The sequence below is a fragment of the Diplotaxodon limnothrissa genome, linkage group LG17 (assembly GCF_057381915.1).
Source record: "Diplotaxodon limnothrissa isolate DT_005_m linkage group LG17, D_limnothrissa_male_GT1.1, whole genome shotgun sequence".
NCBI classification, from domain to species: domain Eukaryota; kingdom Metazoa; phylum Chordata; class Actinopteri; order Cichliformes; family Cichlidae; genus Diplotaxodon; species Diplotaxodon limnothrissa.
The window spans coordinates 29844349-29863499 of record NC_140612.1 but is presented as its reverse complement, the minus strand read 5'-3'; the positions used below and the strand labels follow the sequence as shown (position 1 = coordinate 29863499).

Here is a 19151-nt window from a genome sequence, read left to right as displayed (position 1 = left end):
TATTGTCAGGTTTGAAAGCTGACCTTTAGCAACTGTGGCCAAACATGTGAGTCTTTGTGTGGCCTTATCATAAAACATTTCTTTAGAAAGCCTTTGGCTTGTCCATGTGGGCAGCTGCAAATTTCAGTCGAGCTCGAAGGTGTTGATTTTGGAGCAAGACCTTGTGTCTTGGTCAGCACACTCTCAGTCCACAGCGATGTAAAACTCACTTCAATGTGGACAGGGACACTGGTGTTCCAGCAGTTTCCAGTTCATGGCAGGCTTTGGTTAAGATGTTCAGGAACCTCTCATCTGATGGGTGACAGTTTCTGTCTTCTTCCAGACCTTAATAAAATGGTGACACATACAAATATTCACACACAGTGGTTTAAACTGATAATCTTGAAATCTGCAGCTGATTAGAAATGGTTCCTAGAGCCATTTCCGCCCTGTAAAAATCTACAAATTTCCTTAGCTTTTCACCGAGTTCCTTAGACTTTCTCAATGTTCTGAGTGTTGGTCATTCCAATGAGTGCTATCAAGCAAATGCTTTTTATTCTGGCAAAGAGTAACTACCAGTTGTAGTCAATCTTGATCTTTAACATTTAGTTAATAGGCCTTATAATTTTAAAAGATATTGTAGAACCTTCCGTACCACTTATCAAAAGATTTTATTGCATGTATTTGAGCTTGTATGTACATTTGACCCTGTGCAGATTAGCAAAATTCCAAAATAAATGTAATCTTGTTCACCCTTTTTTATTGTGAAAAATGAATGCTGTATAATCATTCCACCCTGGTTCTAGGGTGAGTTTATGTATCCTTGTGACCACAGACTTCTGTCTGAAATTTATGCTTTTGACTTGCATCCTGGACGACATTATGGAGCACTAAAATAAAAAAAAAATCATTTTTTTATTATGAAAAAGGTTCACTTTTACAAAACACAACACTGTTTAAGCTACACATTTCCTTTAATTTAACCAAACATCACAATCATCAGGAAAAAAAAAAAAGCATAAAACTCTAAAATCCTTTAAAAGCTCTCTCTGTGTCACAAACTATTTCTGTGACAGGAATCACAACCTGATGTCCCTGAGCAGAGAGAACAAAAATACACATATGAAACCATTTCAATATAGTTGTCATTTTGCCTACTGTAGCCTATCTATTGCGAGGAATGAGAAAGGGTGGGCAGATACGACAATGAAACGGCACAGTGTTGGCATATTCACAAGAAAATAACATATTAATAAATTAAATTTGATCACATGAAATGTAACATCTTTATTTGACACGAGGAACACAGGAGTGAAGAAAAGTTCTTGCTTGGCACGAGAGGTGTAAAGACTCAGTACAAGCTTTGGCACCACTGAGGAATTTTTAATCATTACAGTCACGAGAATTTAAAATGCACCACGTGCAAACAATCGTCAGTGACGTGTTTGGCTGCACATTATGTCCAAACCTATTCCTTTATGTGCTCGGAGCAATGTACAGCACTTTATCTGAAGGCGGTTCTAGAAGATGTTTATGCACTTGCATGCTTTTAATGTTTAATTGAGTGTGTTAGGAGGCAAATTCAAAGCTAGACTATCCTGAGCAATCCATCAGGGATTTCGTTTCCTTTCTTTACAAAAAAAATTATAAAAATTAAAAAATAATCCACCTATTTAGGATTGCACCCTTACAACATTATCACTGGGCAGTTAAGCAAAAGAAGACCTTCTTCCTTGTCCAAAACAACCAAAAAAATGGTGCTTACATTGCCCATAATGCAGCTTAGCAGACAACAATTTGGTCGAAACTCAATTTCGCGCCACAAGTAACGAAACTCAAATAGAGATGCTTCTGGTCTGTTAAGCTTGCTTCTTTGTAACTGCTGCCCCCCAGAATCCCTTCAACTTTCACTCAATAAGCACTGACTGAAGTGACATCACTTGCTCCTTTGGGAGCAACAAAAGACTTTACACAAGTTTTCACACACACAGTAGTTCTCCCTACGACCTGCAAATAGAATCTGACATGTACAAGTGTGGTAGTGAAGTCCATCTTTCAGTTAAACTAGCTGATATAATGAAACAACTTGAGTAATTTACCCATCAGTGCCCACGCTTTAAAATCTATTCTGTAAGAATTAACACCTGAATCTATGCTCTTATTAAATCAAGTGCTCTAAATCATGCCAGATGTTTAGATTATATCAACTAATAATTAGCTGATATTTGAGACCTTAAAGAATTTTTGGGGGACTTTCAAATTATTTGCTTTTGACTTCAATGTATATTTAACATCATAGCATTTTATAAAAAATGTATGCAAAAGAAGTTTGTTTTAGTAGTTTGAGCTACCATATGGCAATATGGCATACTGTGAGGCAGCACATGTCCACTGAATCCCAGCCCTCAAACCTTCAAAGTGTCTTTCACAAGCACTGTGAGCTGAATCGCTAAAGAAATAGTCTTTAGTGAAATTTGAGCCACCAGCTCTTTCATATCTCTGAAGGAGATGACATCATCAGTGAGGGAGGAGTTCAAACATCGCCTTTCTGCATCCCGAGCGCGCGTTTAGTCCTGAGTCCCTGCCTCTCCATGATGTTCCACAGCTTCCGCAGGTTCGACTGGGTAATGACATCATCAGGTTTGAGCTGGAGAGCCCGCAGGTAGTTGGCTTCTGCTTCGGTAAGCTTCCCATTCAGGTGGAGGATGGCACCAAGGTTCATCAGAGCAGCTGGGTACTGGAATAAAAAACAGAAAAAAAAAAAGAAGGGAGCAGTGGATGTTTGGCATAAGGGTGATAAGATACAGGATTGTTGTAGTTTTGCAACAGTGCTGACCTTGCATTTATTTGGGCAAACCATTTTAAACCTGCCCTTGTTATTTCCGCATCTGACACAGAAAATGATGTGAGATACACAATTTAGGAAGCTTGCCAGTTCTGGATGGTAGATTAAAGAAAGGGCTCTGGTGCAATTTATTTTAGGCCCTCCTTTAAGAAAATCAAATACCCATTAAATTAGATAGAACGCAATCTCTCTGTGCAGATCAAATAGATAGGAGTATGTCCTCTAACAATGCCGCAGTAAACAAAAAGGTAGCTACAGATTGTGTGTGGGCAAGGGCTCAGTATTTATTGTGATATGCACGATCAAACCCATTGAGAAGAGTGTTTCTAGAGTCCTCTTGATTAAAATGCCATACTTTTAAGTTGCAAAGTGAAACCATATGACCCTGAAAAGCAGTCCAGTTGTGGGGATCTACAAAATCTAAGTCATAGCCATCCGTAACTAACAAATACACCCTTATCTCATCCTCAAAATCATCTGCACCTAATCGCCCAGGCCTGGCCTCGTTCCCAGGACTGCATCCCCACTGCATGACATGTTGTTACTAACTTGGAAAGTAAATCAAAAGATTTTCCCAGCATGAACACAACTGTTTGCCTCTCCTCAGCATGGATTTTTCACTTGTTTACGTTCCACTTTTCAGTGATTGTGAGCGCACTCAACAAATGCGCACATATAGAGCTTGATTATTTAAAGCAGTGAGAATGTTGGAAAGCTGTTGATTAATTGCGGTTTTTACAGGAAAAAAACTATACAGCTAACTTTTTGTTTTTCTCACCTACACAAAAAAGGACAATAATTATAATTAAATGTTATATTTCAGAATTTCAGAGCTCCTCAGTTTTTGATCATACAGGAATTTTGTAGGCAGGAGAGGCATACTTACTCTTACTCTTAATGAGGGTTCCCTTGTTATTTAGGGAAATATGCAACACACTGGCATATTAAATCACACCAAAGCCAATCATGGGACAATAGAATTGGACAGACGAAAGAAAACAGGCAGTTTGAGGGTAAAAGTTTCTGTATTTTTACCCTCTGTGACGAAAAAGAAAGTATCGACCTCTGATCCACAGCTTTTGAGAAGAGGCCTTTAAGCCATAGTGGAATATGATCACATTATCCAGCATATTCTGTTCAATTCTCTTTCTCAGAGGACATTTGTTATAGTATTAAATCACACTCACTGTTACCACAGTAATGACAGGTGCAGCCACATCCACCAGCACTGAAATCTTGAGGGATTATGATCTTAAGCGCATACAAATTACAACATAACCTCATCGTATCATAATTTTTGATTTGCCGGGAGCAAGACATGTACTGTGTCATGATTATACAATTTTCACACGCTGGAAGCATTGCCTGTTCTGCTCAGACTCGACATTATATTTGTGATGAATCTCGGAGTGGGTAAATACAGCGTTTTAGTGTGTAAAATGAAAAACACCCTTGCACCTTTCTCTGGGGGCACATATTCATTGCTTTTCTTAGCACGTAAAGCCAGAGCTGAATCTTTCATGACCTGAAAGCTATTGGATTAAGCCGATATTTGAGAGACTGTCATTCACTAAGCAGACATGTGCAGGGAAAATGTCAAAGAGAAGAGGCACTATAGTCCTGAAAAATGAAAAGAGGAGCCCCTCGGTGTGTCTGAAAGTGCATGTGAAGGCTTTAAGAGTGTGAATTATAATGACTGGGATTGAAGAAACATATTTCTTACAGAACAAAATGTAAACACACAGCTTTTCAAATTAAAATGGACAACCAGTATTCTTCTAGTCAAAGATCTGACTGAGCTCTTAAGGCTTAAACAGGATGTAAAGAGAAAGGCAGCCCTTCTCTTTAAAAGTGTCAGATTGTATAAAATAGTAATACCAAGCCTATAGATATTCCCTACGGCAGTAGGTCAGATTAGCTTATTTTAAAAAGTTCTCTAAAAGTAAAGAAGTAAGGGCCATAGTAACAGGAACAGCACCAATATGGGAACACGAGGCAACGTAAATGAAATTCCTTGTAGGAATAACAAGCACAAAGGCTGTTAGAGCAAAGGTCACAAGTATTACATTACTAGTCTCCATTTTCAGCAAAGTTAGAGAACTAGCTGGGGCAAAGGATACATTAGCTGATATACAACTAAACAGAAACTAGAGGGTTAGTTACATGGCTATATTATGACTAACTGTTACCTGAATGGAGTGGATAAGACCTAAACTGTTTAGCTAAAATAAGTCTCCGGAACTGATACGTGAGTCAGTCTCCAAGGTTGAACTAAGTAAAGGTCATAAACAGTGTTGGTCAAGTTACTTGAAAAAAAGTAATCAGTAACTAATTACTGATTACTTCCCCCAAAAAGTAATCCCGTTACTTTACTGATTACTTATTTTCAAAAGTAATTAATTACTTAGTTACTTAGTTACTTTTTAAAAACACGATTTACAACCTGAAGAGGTGATAAAGTGATAGATCTTTCAGCCCAATTCTACTTTTTCTACATAATCCATCATACAAACTGTAATCAACTGGAAAAGTCTCTTTTTAAAACTTGTTTTATCAGTTTTAATCTTTTAACTTTATGCATCAAGCAAAAATTTAATTATATGCAACATTCTCTGACTTGAATGAATTAGTTTAACATTTAAACCTATTTTCTACACATTCCAGCACATAAAATAAAATATTTTTTGTGTTTACACTCACTCTTTCAAATAGATGCAAGTAAAACACAGCAGAAAATAAATAAAGTCAAAGACTAGCGGTCCTGTTGCTCTATTTTCACCTGTAAAGCAGGACTGGGGTAGGCGGAGGTTTACCCTGGTGCAGGTGTGCCGCGGTCAGTTGAAGAATCCGCGAGTTTCTCTGTGAGTTTCCCATTACGTGGTAGCACACTCGGTGCTTGCTTGGAAGTTTAGGGGGGTTTTTCGCTGTAAAAAGACGTTTTCTTCCCACGCACGATGGACGCTAATGTTTTTGTCACTTTTTATGGAATCAAACTCAAAGTAAGGTCAGTACTTTCACGCTTTAAACGCTGCACACTCATACTCTCTCCCGCACTCGATATGTGAACCATTGTTGATCTGCACACAGCTGTTGTCACTAACGGCGCACTCGCTTACGTCACTGTCATGGGACATTCTCGCAAAAAATCACGGTTTTAGTAACGCAGTAACGCAGCGTTCCTACGGGAAAGTAACGGTAATCTAATTACCGTTTTTGCAATAGTAATCCCTTACTTTACTCGTTACTTGAAAAAAGTAATCGGATTACAGTAACGCGTTACAAGTAACGCGTTACTGCCCATCTCTGGTCATAAATAGAAAGCAGAAGCAGCTAGCATGTAGCTAGCCAGCTAGCTGCATAAAATATTTCAAATTCCTAATGAAAACAGTTATAGTTCATGGTTAGTTAGAACTAAACATAATAAAACATTTTTGTTTTCCGAGGTCATATATGATAATCTTACCAGTTCTAAGTTACTTAGAACTGTGGAGCAACAGTACTGTGACCACATTTATTATTTAACATTGTTCACCACTGCCTGAACTCTCTAACAGGCAAACTTTCTTCTAATTTCTTTAAAAAGTCTTTAGAAATAGTTCTCCAGGTTTCTTGAACGACTTTAAAAGCTCACATGCACCCCGCTGTTAAACAGTAGTGCCCATTCAAAATTTTGTATTGTACAAGTTCTAAGTTGAGGCTTTTAGTCATTTTGAAGGTGTTTAAGCATATTTGTTTTCAGAAGTTTTAATCTGGATTGATGGAAAAAATCTCTCTGCCACTTGATTGATCAATTTGAATTAATAGCTTATACATTCTCGATGGCCATTTAAGGGTTAGATATTACACATATAACAAATTTTGTTACCAAAGTAGGTTTTTCTTGATCCAGTTGACTGGGTAGCAAAGTACCTAAATATACAATTTGAAATTTGTTCTTTGCTAAGATGTCTGCTATGTCTAGACACAACACTGGCTTATCCTTTAGTTGCTTGGATGAGGCAAAGGTCAGTGTTAAGTAGTGTAACTTGGAATAAACTATAAATTAATAAGAGTTGGCCCAAGTTGTTTGCACAATGTGTTAGACAAATACGTTGGCAAACGCTTCTATAAAAGGTGTAGCCTTATAGACTTACACCAGTTAATGCAGTGGAGGCAGGATGAGGTCTAACCCCGTCATATAACTGAACATAAGTCACAGAGCAGGGCATCAGTAAGCACACTAACATAATAAATGACTCCAGGAAGCTCCTTCAGACCTTGTCTAACAACACAGGGGTTCCTATAACTCTAAATCACCTTCCACAGACTGGTCCATGCACCCTTTCCCTTTGAAGTGACTGAGGTATACCAGACAGACAGGCTATAATGGCTACCAACTTCCTCAACCACTTGTGCAGACATCAAGAGACATGATCTCTGCAAAGCTTGGTCTGTTTAACTATAGTGTTATGATCAAGCATTTACTCTGAAGCTAAGAGCGTGACTTCAGTGTCAGACAACTGAATCATTAAGCTCTTTTCTCACTTGGAATTTGGTTGGTTGTATAAAGGTAACAGTTCACAGGCATGACCAAAACACAGTTTCCATTTCATTTCCAGCACTATCGCTGCTTGCCAGGAACAACAGTACTATAACGTAATGTCAGAATGATGGGTAATACATAGTATGTTGTAAATTGAATTTACAGTGCAGACGTGTATGTGCATTTCCATGATAAGTGCTAACAGGCCTACCAGTCCAGGTACTTACATCTGGTCTGAGGCTGGCTGCACGCTTGTACTGCCTTTCCGCCGCCTCGTTTAGATTGGCCTGTCTGAAAAGAAAGAAGAGCGGAGAGTAAAAAATTTGCACATTATAAGATATTTTTATCAGTGATAAAAACGAATATATTTTCCAGCTAATGATTGTATTCACTCATTGTTAAGCTTCTTAGTATATAAATTATCGTGAATATTGTTCATTTAACGTAAGAAAGAAATGTGTATGATTTCACTCATACATAGTCAAATTAATTCATGTAGTCATTAGTGTCATTTAAATTCTGCTGGTGTAGTACTAATAGGCACAATGATACTTAAGCAAAGAAAATTTCACACACACACACACACACACACACACACACACACACACACACACACACACACACACACACACACACACACACACAGAGTAAGCTCCACAATTACATTTTTGGGCCGTTTCTGACAATTATAATTAACAATTTTTCGAGTCATTAGTGAGATCAAATTTCTACAGAGGGTCTTGAACCTCAAGTTGGTAACTGCTGCTTTTAACTCTTATTTTAAGTAAATACAGATAGACTCAACTTTTATAATACTATTAAAAGCTGCAAGATTTCACACTACATTTTTACACACTGCGTTAAAGTATTTGACTGAATAGCAAGTCATAGTGAAAATTATACTACTATTTGTACCTGCCAAGGCTTAAAAAATGACTTACTAATTTGAAAGACTTGCTTACATTCTGTCTCACGTAATTGTCAAATGACAGTACAAACTCTTTGCCTACTGCAGTGATGTTGTAAAATACTGGAGCTTCTAATATAGCCACCGGTAAACAATATTCTGGGACAAGCGGCAAATAGGCTTGACATAAATGGGATCATGTGTTTGGACACTGATTCAGCACATTAGGCCTTACTTTGAGGTTCTCATTTATAAATAGATAAAGAGAAGCAGACAATGTTGATGCCAAGACTGCTTAAAGCACCAAAAGTCCTCCCTGACATGTTACAGCTGGGTACAGTAGCAGTAGTTAATCGGCTCTACACTAACATTATTCATGGAGTACATGATCTGGACTTTGCTGTGCCAAAGTTAATAAAGCCCTTCCTTCCTGACATGCTAATTTGTATTTATAAGGCTTTAAAATAAAGGACACATTATGGATATCATAGTCATCTCCTAGTGTCCTTCCTTGGTCTTTGTTTTGTTTGGGGAAGTGCTAGAGAGTCATTAAATAACAGATAAAGTTACAGGAAGCCACATTTAAAGTCAAAATCTTTAGGTATCAGGGAGGTCAAAAGTAAAGTCATTTCCTTCTTTTTCTGATTAGAAAATTGCATATTTCCTAATCCTCAACCTGTAAAATAAAGCAAAGATTTGTGTCGGTAAAACACGTCGCTTAACAGCAATGTTACACTTGCATGATGTGTATTTAGAGTTAGTTTGTGCAGAACAATTACAGGCAAATCCTACATTGCACTGGACTGTCAGGTCATTCTTATCATCCTGTTTATGCTCAGTCAGTCACTGCACATAAAGCAAGCCCCGGTTTGTAGCTTATCTTTATTATCAGGCAGGACAGCTTTAGCTTTGACAGGTGGGCGTCATATCAATAAACACTAATCCTAATCTGTTTGGATTTATGTCCCGAGGGTCTCATCTTAAAATAACCAGTCGGATCAGAACTCGAAGGAATGACTTGTCATTTAGATTTATCCTTAGGTTCTCGAATGCAAACCTCAGTCAAGCCCTTAGACTTTTAGCTTTTTACAAACCCTCTGTGGCAGCGCACTGAGATGCTTCAGAGAAGAAATGACTTTTCCAGATATGTAGAGCAAAAATGAGTTAAGGTTCATCATTCCAATATTTTCCCTCAGTTGCTGGGAGTAGAGGACATTTGCAGTCCCTTTTGACACATTTTAAGATTTATAAGCTGTCCGTGTACACGGTTGCCAAACTTTGAGGGAAAAATTCTCCTATTGCTTCTTTACAAGCCGTGCACAGAAACCTCACCACTTCCATTTATATATGTAATACATAAAAACTTTACCAGCAGCTTTTCCACTGAGAGGACATTTTACTATTCTGTAACGCTGGTATAATTTATATTTGAAAAGATGGCTTTTAAACGGCAGTGGTAAAGAACAAAACCCTCAAATGTTGAGGCAGCATGAGGGCAAACTCAGCAAATAATGAATTTCCAAAACACCGTAATTCTTTGAAATATCTCTTCATTCAAAATTCTGTACTAGTAAGGGAATCCCCACGCAGAAACACAGCTTTTTCAAAGTGGCGATTTTAGCCAACCTGAGCATATGAGCAGCACTGAAGACCACATCAAACTCAAAGTTGTCCAATTCTGCGGCTCTTTCCGCCATCTCTGCAGCCTCGCCAAGACGGGACTGCTCCAACAGAAATTGTCCTGGAAAGAAAGAAAGATGAGGGTAGCAGAAGTTCTGTTAAGAACCTGTTAGCTCCTGTGTCACAGAAATGGAGCTTATTCCTAAGTCCAGTATGGAAGATCTGTAATCACTCATCTGTCTGCTTCTTGGGTGTTCAGCTGCTAGTCTTTTCTTTACATCTCTTCCATTTACCCATCCTGTCAGACTCAATACTGACATCATTTTGCACGTTTTGCAAGCTGTGTGCTTTAAATGTCAGTGCTTTTCTGTCATTCTGTCTTTCAGACTGTTATTTGTGCGAGACACGTCCTCCCCATATCTGCCTCACATTGGTCATCCAGAACCCCATCCAAGCCTCCAAAACAGATTAGCGTAATTCTGTATCTTAATAAATCCTGTCAGATTTTTCCAAATGATGTTGCTTTATTGAAATATATTGATAGTGTCCAGAACATGTATCATTATGCTTCAGATTCAATTCATCTACTAGATGTAGAAATATTTTAGTACATTTCATATAGGGCCATTATTAGTTCAAAATTTCAATTTATTCCTACTACTAATAAGACTTTTTGCATCAACACTGAAAATTCCGGCATACTGACATTAGCATTTAGTTTTAAAAATAACTGTGCCTAAGCATATCTTTATATACAAAATAAAGATACCAGAGCTACGGGGGCTTTTTGTTTCCTTTTCAATTTTACCAAGCAAATGCACAACTGTATTCCTTGTTATCGCACTGCAGCAAACCAATGGGATTGGAATGAGATGGGGACATCTTGTAGAAGAGTAATGACAGGTAAAGATGGTGACTGGTGTGTAAAGAAACGAAGATGAATGGAAGCTGAGTAAGAAATGAGTGAGACAGAAAAAGAGGCAGGGAAAGCAGGAGACAAGTCAGACAGTGATAGACTGAAGGATTGTTGTTGTTTTGCTCGGCAGCGTTTGAGAACACAGATGAGACGCAGGTTTTCATGGGTTTTCCTGTGTGAGTCTTGCCACCTGGTTCAGCACCTTCAACTCCCTGCACCAGCGGCTATAAATGAACAGCCAAGTCTAACCACAGATGTTACTGAATGCTGGAAAAAATTGCAATGTAGGGATAAACTCAGGCGTATGCCTGTTTGCATTCTTGCACTGAATGCTAACTGTGTTTGCCTGAGATTCCCGAAAACCAAGCGCACTCCAAAGGAGACTACCTAGAAATGGTTCTGCATTAAAATGAGAACAATGACAGGAAAGGGGTCTTTGTTTTAGCTTTCACCCTCTGTGTCCTTCCTTCCGAGCACATCTTTGTACGTGTATTTGGTGTTCTATAATGTGAACAGATAGCATCACTCCTAACATACTCACACCTGGAGATCATCCAGTGACCCCAGGATAGCAAAGGCAGCCAGATGTGCGATAAAAGGAGGAGGCAGCCCAAATAAACATCACTTATAGCAAAAAGCTACAAGATAACATTGGAAAAAAAGAAAATGGAGAGAAAGAGCGTAAGGACTTCAGAAGGGGAAACTGCTTCGTCCAAAGTCAGCAGCAGACAGACCCCTCATACACTGACCAATCTAAACTCAAAACCAAAGATATCAGTGCGGAGAAAGCACCAGGAGGAATAGAAGGAGATAAGAGGAGAAAGGGACAATGCACAATGGTGCTTTGAGCGGGATAACACAGAATTCATTTCCTATGAATATCCCGGAGATAGCTCCTTGGAGCAGCAGGGAATCTGTTCCTCCAAGCTGATATGAAAAGCCTCAATAACAGCGGCGTGGGAGGAACACGGTACCGTGTTTAACAATCGTAAAATGTGTATTCAGACTCTGTCTTCTCACGCAGATAAACGCAGCATACGTGGCTTTTTCTGAGTGTGTTTGCACCATCTGCAACGCTTCAAACAGCTCCAACAGTGCCAGCACTGATACGAAGAAAAAAATGAAATGACAGCGTGTTACCGCCATTATTTTACGGAACTCTAATAAAAGCGCTGAGAGATTGGACATTTCTGGATTATTAACTCCCAGCTTTGATTTTTTCTTTCCCATAATTCTTATCGAGTTACATAAGCAATCAGAGTGGAACCAGTGTGGTTTATAACATTAGTTGTCAAATGACATGGTAAATTTAATTGCACTCTGAGGGTGACGCCATTAAGTTTTTGTCTTGGTTTGTGGAGGGTAAAGAATTGCGAGTGTGAGCACAGCTGAAGGCAGCAGAGGCCGATCATAACCGTATTAATGCAACGCCTTACAGTACTGGCAGCCATGCATGATTTAGCTGGTAGAGAAACACTTCAAACTAGATTGTCGCTAAAATAACTTCAAAACTGTCCATCAACTACAGGCAGACACTTCTGAAGATAAAGGCATTCATGGTTTTATAATTAGAATATCTATTTTTAAACAGGCTTTGTTTAACGTGTCTCTAAATAAATCTTTTAATATATTTCTTACCGTAGTGCATGTAGCAGTTTCCTTTCGTCGGGTCTAGATGAATAGCTCTCAGGTAATATCTCTCCGCTTCTGTTTTCTGCCCCTTAAAAAACAAAAAGCAACTCAAGTCATTATAAGTGATGGTTGAACATGATTTTTTTTTGAGAGGTTTTTGTTACATCCTTGATTATTCCACTGATACAACATAACCTGAACACTGCAGGCCTGAAAGAAAGAATACTGAAATAAATGCACTTCGGGGTAAACCAATACTGCCAAACACTTGTTCATTCATAAGCTTCCCATCAAATTAATTCTTTTTAGCTGTAAAGACAGCTCTGAAATCTAATATACATATTAAAGATTAAAACAAAGGGTTAAAAACATAAACCTTAAAAAAAGCTAAACCTACTTTCAGCTGCTCTCGTATTCACAAGGGTTCACCACAGTAGGTAGTGCAACATGTTTTATTTGGCACACTTTTTATACCAGATGCCTTTCCTGACGCAAACCCAAAGGGATTTGCGTCTCCTCCCAGGATGGAACAGGGAAGCTAGGCAAATGGTGAATGTTTAAACCACAACACTATTGTTTCGACATGGTTTAAAATGGTATAGATTATGCTGACCACCAACAGTACATATTATATAACACACAATATGTATAGCTGGGCCTGAGCATGTACAGCGGGGAAAATAAGTATTTGACACATCAGCATTTTTATCAGTAAGGGGATTTCCAAGTGGACCATTGACACAACATTTCCACCAGATGTTGCCATCAAGCCAAATATTGACGTCATACAAACAAATCAGAACATATAAGTATACAAGTTAAACCACAATAAATAAAGTGAAATGACACAGGGAATAAGTATTGAATACATGGAGATAACAAGGGGCAAAATGACATAGAAAGCCAGGAGATCACCTGAAATCTGTCAGTATTGATAGAGAAATCCTGTCCCCTATCAGTACTAATTGATATCAGCTGCTTTAGTCCTAATTGATGGCCTATAAAGGCTCCTCATTACCCAGAAGGCACACAGGAAAGACTTCATGATGGGTAAAGGCAAAGAACTCTCTCAAGATCTTCGTAATCTTATCGTTGAAAAGCATTTTGATGGGAATGGTTATAGGTGCATTTCCAGAATGCTGAATGTTCCTGTGAGCACTGTGGGGGCCATTATCCGGAAATGGAAAGTGCATCAGTTCACCATAAACCTGCCACGATCAGGTGCTCCACGCAAGATCCCTGTCCGAGGAGTCCAAAGAATAATCAGGAGGGTTCTCCAAGAGCCAAGAACCACTCGGACAGAACTTCAGGAAGACCTTGCATCAGCAGGTACTGTTGTTTCAAAGAAAACTATAAGCAATGCACTGAACCGCCATGGCATCCATGCACGCTCACCACGCAAGACTCCATTGCTGAACAAAAAGCATGTCAAGGCTCGGTTAAAATTTGCGCAACAGCATTTGGAGAAGCCTGTGGATTATTGGACGACTATAGTATGGTCAGATGAAAGCAAAATTGAACTTTTTGGCAGTCATTCTACACACCATGTTTGGAGAAGAAATGGCACTGCTCACCACCCCAAGAACACCATACCAACAGTCAAGTTTGGGGGTGGAAGCATCATGGTTTGGGGCTGCTTTTCAGCAAGGGGTACTGGCAGACTTCATATTATTGAAGGCAGGATGAATGGAGAGATGTACCGGGACATTCTGGATAAAAATCTGCTGCCATCTACCAGGAAGCTAAAAATGAAAAGAGGGTGGACATTTCAGCAAGACAATGATCCCAAACACAAGGCCAAGGTAACAATGAAGTGGTTTCAAAGAAAGAAAATCAAGTTGCTTGAATGGCCCAGTCAATCACCTGACCTAAATCCCATAGAAAATCTATGGAGAGAACTGAAGATTAAAGTTCATAAAAGAGGCCCAAGGAACCTTCAAGATTTAAAGACCGTTTGTGTGGAAGAATGGGCCAGAATCACTCCTGAGCAATGCAGACGACTGGTCTATCCATACAAGAGGCGTCTAGAAGCTGTAATCACCAACAAAGGCTTTTCTACAAAGTATTGAATAAAGTGTGTTCAATACTTATTCCCTGTGTCATTTCACTTTATTTATTATGGTTTAACTTGTATACTTATATGTTCTGATTTGATTGTATGACTTCAATATTTGGCTTGATGGCAACATCTGGTGGAAATGTTGTGTCAATAGTCCACTTGGAAATCCCCTTACTGATAAAAATGCTGATGTGTCAAATACTTATTTTCCCCGCTGTATTTCTTTGCATCTGAAAAACTGTAGTGCATCAGCAGGCCTCATTTGAGTCAGAGCAACCCAATTTCTTTGTATCTGCAGAAAAGAGACGCTATTAAAAAACACAGCCGCACAATCTCTCATGCCAAACCGTTAGAGGAAAAACCTCCAAGGTGTTGGTGTGGGCGCATTTGTGTGCAGACTCTATTGCCTCTGTTCACGAGGCTGAATTTCTCCATCTCTTTTGTTTCACACGTCTGCGCCGATTGCTTCTATATTGCCAGCGGACTTGTCATGCAACAAGAAATGAGAGGGCAGGGCTCATTAGGCTTGCTTCATTAGCTTCTCCCAGTGCCGTCAATCGCTCTGAATGACCGAATATCAGGCATACATGGCTTATTTCACATTTTCTTTGGCTCCATACTCTTTACATTCAATTAAACCTTTTCCCTAAACATCCATCAGAAAGTACAGTGGTTCAGTCCATTTAGGTAGAAGCAAATCATCATTTAGCAGATTTATGGACGAGTTCAGGTCAGTGGAAAAAGGATGATTTTCAAACAACTATCAAAAGGATATTCCCTGATTTGTAGCTGAGTAAAAGGTTAGTTTAGCTGCTTCTACGTACTTTATCGTGCGGTCTTCCACAGTGCGAGACCATAGTTAGAATTAGTGCCGAATTATCCAAATATACGGCTGAGATTAAAGTCATAAGTCTCATGGTGTTGAATGACCACAAATTTCCTTAATGCACACCACACCACTCTGACTCCAGCAAGATACGTCTGACAGACAAGGAGGCCTGTAATATAGTGGAAAGAGTACACTAGCGGCTTTGGAGTTGCACTTGTTATTTGCTCACGGATGTGGACGTGTGCAAGACTATCAGGTTCTGCCTATTATTTTGTGGATTTACACATGTAGCTTTTTTGTGGGCAGCTTTGAAAGCTGAAATGTGGTCGCTTTCGAGCTAAAATATTCCACGTTTCAAAGAAAAACAGTGCTGGGGTGAACCACAGTACAAGGCTCGAGTTTGACCTTTCCTTCCCCTGTCTGTATTGTCGATTGACTCTAGCAGGATGGCCAGAAATGTAGCCGATGGAGTGATTCAATAAGGAAGGGGAGTAATTGAATAATAAGCCCATCCACTGGCCTATTGTCCCGAGCCCATCCAATCTCATGTTTCTTAAGCCCTCTAGTAGTGGAGGTGGCCTCATGGTGAGTGCATAGATCTGGAGCCCCTTGAGCATAAGGGAGCAGAGCAGATGTCCGGCCACCCTCGGTGACTCTAATGTGAACCTACTTAAGGTGTGTGTGCATATGCTGCATATCTTTAAATCTTTCAGCAAAGACGGGGAACTGGTCAGAGGTAAGGTTTAAAGCCCTTAGGGTTTGCAGCTGCCAGTGTGCACATAACAGTTTTGTAACTTCAGCTCGGTTGTGTTTTTATGCAGCACTCGAAGCCGTGGAAGGAGAGAGGTCAGCGTCGTTAAAAAAGGTTACGCAGGAAACACAGTTTGTCTCCCAAATCTAAACTTGACTCAGCTGCTCACACATCTGTCACATGCATGTGTATTTGTTTAGTGGAATGGGAGAGGTGGAGGAAGTACAGGAAGTGACAGGAAGTTTAACATTTAGAAGTTGGGCAAGTTCGTGTGTCCTTGGATGTCTTCTAACACTCCCATGAATATACAGGCACATGCAATGAAAGACAGAAAAAAAAGAAACATGGTTTATCAGGGTCATCCAATCACAGAGGGATCGCTCTCATCCACACCAGAAAAACTCCCTGCTTCCCTGACCTTCAGATGTCAGCCATGTATTTACCCTGCTCCAACACAGCAGTTTGTTGGCATCAGTCCTGGATCAGGATCATCCTAAGGTCACCCAAAATCTATATTCTATATTCACTATATTCTTCATTTCTTCATTTCCGGTTAATACTTGTACAGCTGCTGTTATTGTGTATATATTTATTTATATTTAGATTTCTTCATACATTCTTATATAGTTCTATATTGTGTATTGTGTATTTTGTTGTACAGTTATTTTATTTTCAACTTTAATTTATATATTTATCTTTATCTTATTCTTCCCAGTTAAATTTACCCTTCATTCTAATTTGTGTTGTACAGTTATTTCATTTTTAACCTTAATTTATATTTTATTCCTTCCTAGTTAAATTTACCCTTTTTAATTTTTCATATTTATTTCCTATCTTATTCATAGCCTTTTCCTTTTTTGTTCTCTTTAGGTCACGAGCAGTTGTCCAAGCATTTCACTACATATCGTACTGTGTATGACTGTGTACGTGACAAATAAAATTTGAATTTGAATTTGAATCTATTTAACATTTCTGCCTTCAGTTTTTCAGTTTCTTTTCTTTCACACTGTGTGGAAAGTGTGTGAAAAGTGTGAAAGTTCTGTCCAACTAGTAGCTGCAAGGGTCACACAATGAATTCATGCGTTTGAATCCACCCTTGCCTTTCATACTCAGGAAGCCCATATGTAATAACAGTTATCACAGCTCTTCAGTCTCTGCAGGGAAATCAATAGGATGGGTTCGCCTTGCTCCAGTGCCCCATAAGTTGTTCTATATGCATTATTCATCACTCCACTGTGCCACTCCAGGTCCCATTTAATTACACTCTGCCACATAGTTAACCACTGCAGTCATTACTAAGATAATGCTTTGTCTTCTGCTTCTTTCTGTGTGTGTGTGTGTGTGTGTGTGTGTGTGTGTGTGTGTGTGTGTGTGTGTGTGTGTGTGTGTCTGTGTCTGTAAGGGAACATACAATGATGGATAGCAGTTTTCCATAAGTGAGGTGAGCAGGGATGTGGTCAGGCTTGACCCTGAGGGACTCTCTGTACCAGTGACCTGCTTCCTCCAGCCTGTTCAGCCTCATGTAGGCTTCTCCTGAAAGGAGAGAGGAGAATGGAAAATATCAATAATAAAAGGAACTTGTTTTGTGTTTTTTTTAGCATATGCATTTTAAGATTCCTTTTATTTAAAAAATGTAGGTGGTGCCACACTTGGCACCTTGCCTCCCCAAACACAAAAACATGTGCTAAACTATCTGGCTTAAGCCAAATTCACCAACACTCTTAGCTTCCCAGTCACCCTGGTGTTTTGACCCTTGTACACTTGCTTGTATTTACACACTTATTTCATCAAGGGGCTTTGCCTTTTTCAGTGAAAATAAGAACCTGTTCTTGATTAAAGTACAAGGGAAAAAAAACTAAACTAAAAAAAAACAACAACATAAATATAATACCATATTTTAGAATTGAGTACAGTGAGGTTCTAGAGGTAAAAATCTCATTCATATTCTCATATTCTTGATTATGAGCCATAGTGTTAGAATCATCCAAAGAAGACTTACTATAAGCTGAGCCTTTGTGATGTGATGGCATGTGCTCATAACAGAAACTCACAATATTAAATTGGAACAGTGACACCCCTGATTTATGGAGGTCAGTTTTGGCTTGGTTCAAGGCTTAAAACATTTTTTAAGCAAGGACGTTCAGAAACATCAATGGGGAAACTGAATGGGCAATCAGTTATTAGATTTGGAGCCTTTTCAAAAGGTGAGCACTGTTCCACTCTATTCTATATATTACACTTATAATTGTTCTTGCTCTTTTGGGGTACTGATTCTTGTCAGTTTTAATCAGTTTTTGTTTTTAGATTTTTTTCTCTTTTATTTCAGCATTTCATTTTTCCAGTCAGTTTTTGTAGCTCCTACAATATTAATCTATTTAAGGGTGCTTATTTTATCCTATTTGATTCTTCTCCTTCTGATCTTTTTTGTCTTTTTAGTCTTCTTTAAGGTGCTTTTAATCTATAATTAATTGCATTGTTTTTATTACATTTATTCTGACTTGTTATTAGCTCGTCAGTCGTCTGTGAAGCTCTTTGAACTTCATCTAACAGCAGAACATGCTGCAAGTCTAACTGATTAATGATGCTGGTTCTCATTATAATGGCTCGCTGTAATAGGTCATTTGAGAAACTTCAAATTCGTCTTAACCCCATGTTGACTGAAGTGACCACAATGCAGATAAATCTGAAGTTTCTCTGAAAGGACAAAAGCTGGTTATAAAAACTCAGAGATGTTGTTGGATGTGAGGGCATGCTCTTGGTCCCGAGAGTAAGAAGATAGGCTGATGACATATACTCAGTATCCCCTCCCATTATACTAATTCAAACACTCTTCCTTAATCCCTCTCTCCACCTGACTAAACACAAATCTTATTTTCCTTCAGCCTGCCTGTCAAAGGAATTTATGCAGACATCTCCCTGCAATCTCAACTATGTCATCGGGATGAGTTTACAATAATGTAATTAGTGTTACAATAACAAAGAGGGGGATGTGACTCGTTCCACAGATGAGCTTCACTTCTCCTCAAGAGGACACAAAGTGTGTGCACACATCGTTTTTGAGTTACAGTGGTGGAATCCAACAGGTGGGGTT

The 19151-nt window shown here is 39.0% G+C and overlaps 1 protein-coding gene across 1 annotated transcript in view; it reads right to left on the bottom strand.

Annotated features, from left to right (window-relative positions):
- Positions 1 to 2512: 2512 nt before the first annotated feature.
- LOC146615216 (protein O-mannosyl-transferase TMTC2-like) overlaps positions 2513 to 19151 on the bottom strand; it is a 68668-nt gene continuing 52029 nt past the window's right edge. The window contains exons 8-12 of the mRNA XM_085376824.1: positions 17472 to 17593; positions 12428 to 12509; positions 9880 to 9994; positions 7574 to 7637; positions 2513 to 2716 (exon numbers count right to left, since the gene is read on the bottom strand). Coding sequence (XP_085232950.1) covers positions 2513 to 2716; positions 7574 to 7637; positions 9880 to 9994; positions 12428 to 12509; positions 17472 to 17593 — 587 coding nt within the window. The remainder of the gene's footprint in view (positions 2717 to 7573; positions 7638 to 9879; positions 9995 to 12427; positions 12510 to 17471; positions 17594 to 19151) is intronic.